At 30.0% G+C, this 3819-nt stretch overlaps 1 protein-coding gene across 1 annotated transcript; it reads right to left on the bottom strand.

The window, feature by feature from the left end:
• Positions 1 to 355: 355 nt before the first annotated feature.
• Positions 356 to 2397, bottom strand: LOC101499412 (adenylate isopentenyltransferase 5, chloroplastic-like). The gene is made up of 2 exons (XM_004486096.4): positions 2211 to 2397; positions 356 to 1623 (listed from the first exon to the last, which is right to left on the bottom strand). Exon 2 carries the CDS (start codon positions 1597 to 1599, stop codon positions 580 to 582), a length of 1020 nt encoding a protein of 339 aa, XP_004486153.1. The 5' UTR covers positions 1600 to 1623; positions 2211 to 2397; the 3' UTR covers positions 356 to 579.
• Positions 2398 to 3819: the final 1422 nt, after the last annotated feature.

The following is a 3819-nucleotide window of genomic DNA, read 5'->3' as shown; positions in this document are numbered from 1 at the left end:
CATTTGAATATTGAAATTGAAAATTGTGTGCAAACGTGTATTTTCTTTATTGATGTGTTAATGAAAATTGGAAAGAGACTTGACTAATAAGAAAAATAAATTAAAAAAATAAAAAAATTATTTATGTATTTAATTAAAGATAATGCTATTAAATTTCTTAACAAGTAACTTTAAATCATTTATTATTATTTTCCTTTAATTAATAAATATAAAGTTCTTTTTTCCTAAATATGATTTTCACAACTATGAGTGAAATGTGGTAAACTTTTTATGCATTAGAAATTGAAAATAGTGGCACCATTATCAAATTTAACAATCATTTCTACGGTATAAATGTATAACATTAGCCAAGAAATTAAAGCAGGGGTCGTATATGCTATGGTCCATTGACATATATTAAATAAATTTATAAGCAATACACTCCAGTATTCCAATCCCCATGTAACCGAAAAGAACAAAACCAAAAAAAAATTACATTTTTCATTGTGATAAATAACCTCTCTATAAGCTCAACAAAAGATTATAATAGTTTGAATGAATTGAAATGGTATATAGATTGTTTGGCCCCACATAATGTCTCTAATGGGCTGCCGCTGCAATAGCGGACAATGCCATTGAAGATGGCAGTTCAGAAAAGGCAGTGATTACATCTTTTGATGATATAATTCTGGACCGAACACTTATTTCACCGTATAGAAAATTGTGAAGAATCATAAGACTTTTTGTAAGTACATGATTTTCCCACACTTCCTCACAACCACGTGATCCACCTTTAATCAACGGTTCAGTTGCATCAAGACGATGCATGTTCCTTTTCCACATTCCATTTAATCGACGAATCTTTTGAACTTGTCTATTCGCAAGCGTGCAATTATTAATCTTCACTCTTGCAATGGCACTTTCCAAAAGTCTCTTTTTTGTTCTCTCATCAGCTGAATTTGCTTCAGCTACTAGAAAATCGTGAAATTCAGGTACTCCAATAGCCCTTCGAATTCCTTTTGTATAATCACCACAAGGATTAAAGAATTCACGAACTTCATCAACTTGACCAGCTTCAATCATTCGATCAACACGTGATTGAAGTGAGGAATGAAGCACGGGTAGTGACACGTCAACCCAAAGAAAACAACACTCATACCTTAATCTAAATTCACTACAATGGTTCACCAAGGTGTCTAAGTATGAATTTGAACCACCAGCAATAATTGGTAAACCATCTTTTTCCACAATTGAATCAATTGCTAAACAAGCATGATGACAAAAATCGTTTGCAGTGAAATTTGAAGTAGGATCAATTACACCTAAGAGATGGTGTGGGACCCCGTCACATTCTTCTTTTGTTACCTTATTTGTTGTAATGTCAAGACCTTTATAAACTTGCATTTTATCTGAATTCACTATTTCAGCTGGTTGAAAATGTTTAGCCAAATCTATGGCTAATTTTGTCTTTCCAGTTCCTGTGGCCCCCATTATCACTACCACTTTATCTTTGTTTCGATTGTGAAATAAAGACTCCATTTTGGTTAGTCCCTTTTGGAAATTTACAAGGGGCAATTCTTGTTTGCAGGTAGAGGATGTTGTTGGCACTGGAATAATCATTTTTCTCCTTTTTTAAATATATATCTGCCAAGTTGACCAAACATTTTCAATATTTAATTAGACATTTCAAGATATGATAATAATAATAATAGTAACTATCCAAAAGCACTATAACTCAAACAACTCATAATGGGGCATTAATTTAAAACAATTGATTACTAAATATTTTGTATGAAAACTAATATATAAATCAGTTTAAGTGATCACGAAAGGGACGTGTACACAATTACATAAGTGATGATAAGAGAAAAATTGTTTTTGTAATTGTAACATGGTTAGATAAAATAAATATATTAGTTTCATAGTTTAATTTTGTGCTTACCCATGAAGTTGTCGTAATTTATTATAGCCAATCATGAAAAGAAAACTAGGAGAATCTAGTAAGCGAGATGAGGAAAGTGCTAAAAAACAAACAAGCTTAGACTTTAAGCAATAGTGTATTTAATTTAATACTTATGAAAAATATGAAGGATTAATTCAGGGAAAAATATTTGGTTTCATATTTTACCAAAAACAGAGAAGTTAAAGCAGGGGATAATATGGAAGTAAAGTTTAGTAATAATTTTTATATGGACCACAGTATATTTATGGATATATGTATGTGTACGTACCGTCAGTATAAAAAAACGTGGGAATTGAGTGAAGGAGTACGTAAAAGTGAAAGAGAATTAGAGGGGAATTTTTGTGAAGGAGGCTGTCTTAAATGGAAGCTCTTAGGACATTTGTGAATGATCAATTAATTTTATGGTGCAACAAAGGAAGCTTACACTGCTATTTATACGAAACAAAAACTATATGGCCCACTTAAACAATTAGAATGAATAGTTTAATGCTTTTTCATTACCGTCCTAGGGAATTCAACGGGTTGAAATTAAATAGTGGAGTGAGATAAGATGTTAATGATCAAAAAGTTTAGTCTTTAGAAGAATGGGTTGATTTTTCAATAGTTTTTATTTCATTTTTTATATCATTGTTATTACTTAGGCCTGGAAGCTATTTATAGGCTCCGATCTAATATATATATAAAAAAAAGTATCTTCGCCACCTTCCGATGGGACTGAGATTCTATCCAACTAACCTATAATATTGTTACTTAGTGTTATAAAATGGAATGGAATAAAATAGTAATCACTCATGCACATTTTTACTAATCACACAATTCTTGTATTTTTATTTTAATCCACTATTCAGTTTAATCGGTTGATTATTTAGAGTATAACATAGTTTCAGTAGTTTTTATTCATAGTGTACTTTAAGAATTGAGGACGATTGATTTTTGATGTTTTTTATGTTTAATTTGACGAGGTAGTATGTTGATCTAACAAATTAGTTTTAAAATTAATCTATATTTTTGTATTTTTAGAAAAAGAATCATCTATAGTTGTTTTTTACTTATTTTGAATCTTCTGACGAAAGAACAAATTTGTTAGGCAATAACACATTAAATTATGAAACCTATTTAACAATCGTTGGATAAAAAATATGAAGGTATCTTGGCATTGACAAAAGATGACTTCGACACAATGAACACATTCGAGATTGAAGATTTAACATTAGGAACAACAAATTGTAGCTAACTCCTATTAATAATAAATTATGATGGTAAAAAGTTTAATCTATTATTCATCTTCAGAAAAGCTCATTATAGAGAGCTTATGTTACAAGACTTAATTAGGGCTTATGTTACAAACTCTAACGGAGAGTAATTAACTTCAAGTTTGACTCAACCTTCCTTTCCTGAAACATAGCACACATCGGTAACCATGTGCATCAAACTATTCATCTTCAACTTAAACATCATAGTTAAGCCCTTCTTTTGTAGATGGCCAATACTCAAAAGATTGATTTTGAGTTTTGGAACATAGCACACATGAGTAACCATGTGCGTCAAACCATTCATCTTCAACTTGACATTTCCCTTTTTCCTCGAGGGACCGATATATATATATATATATATATATATAACCGATCATTTGTTAACAATAAATATTTATTTTTTATGCTTTGATTGATGATTGATCACTTAGAGAATTAAGAGTTGTTATTGAAAAGAAAAGTTGAGTAAAAAAATTATTCTAAACTGTTATTTTGATTTAAACTTATTTATGAATTAACATAATTGTGTAATTAGAGGATTCAAAATCATGATAGTGTAGAGGAGAGGATTCAAATCGTAATTGATTTTTAATATTGTGAATTGCAAATTTGCAATTTTAATTT

This window comes from Cicer arietinum, chromosome 1, assembly GCF_000331145.2.
Source record: "Cicer arietinum cultivar CDC Frontier isolate Library 1 chromosome 1, Cicar.CDCFrontier_v2.0, whole genome shotgun sequence".
Lineage (NCBI taxonomy): Eukaryota > Viridiplantae > Streptophyta > Magnoliopsida > Fabales > Fabaceae > Cicer > Cicer arietinum.
This window is presented reverse-complemented; position numbering and strand designations above follow the sequence as displayed.

What these genes read in the sequence shown, in the direction of transcription:
- LOC101499412 (XM_004486096.4), bottom strand. Translation starts at nt 1,599, where the DNA reads ATGATTATTCCAGTGCCAACAACATCCTCTACCTGCAAACAAGAATTG.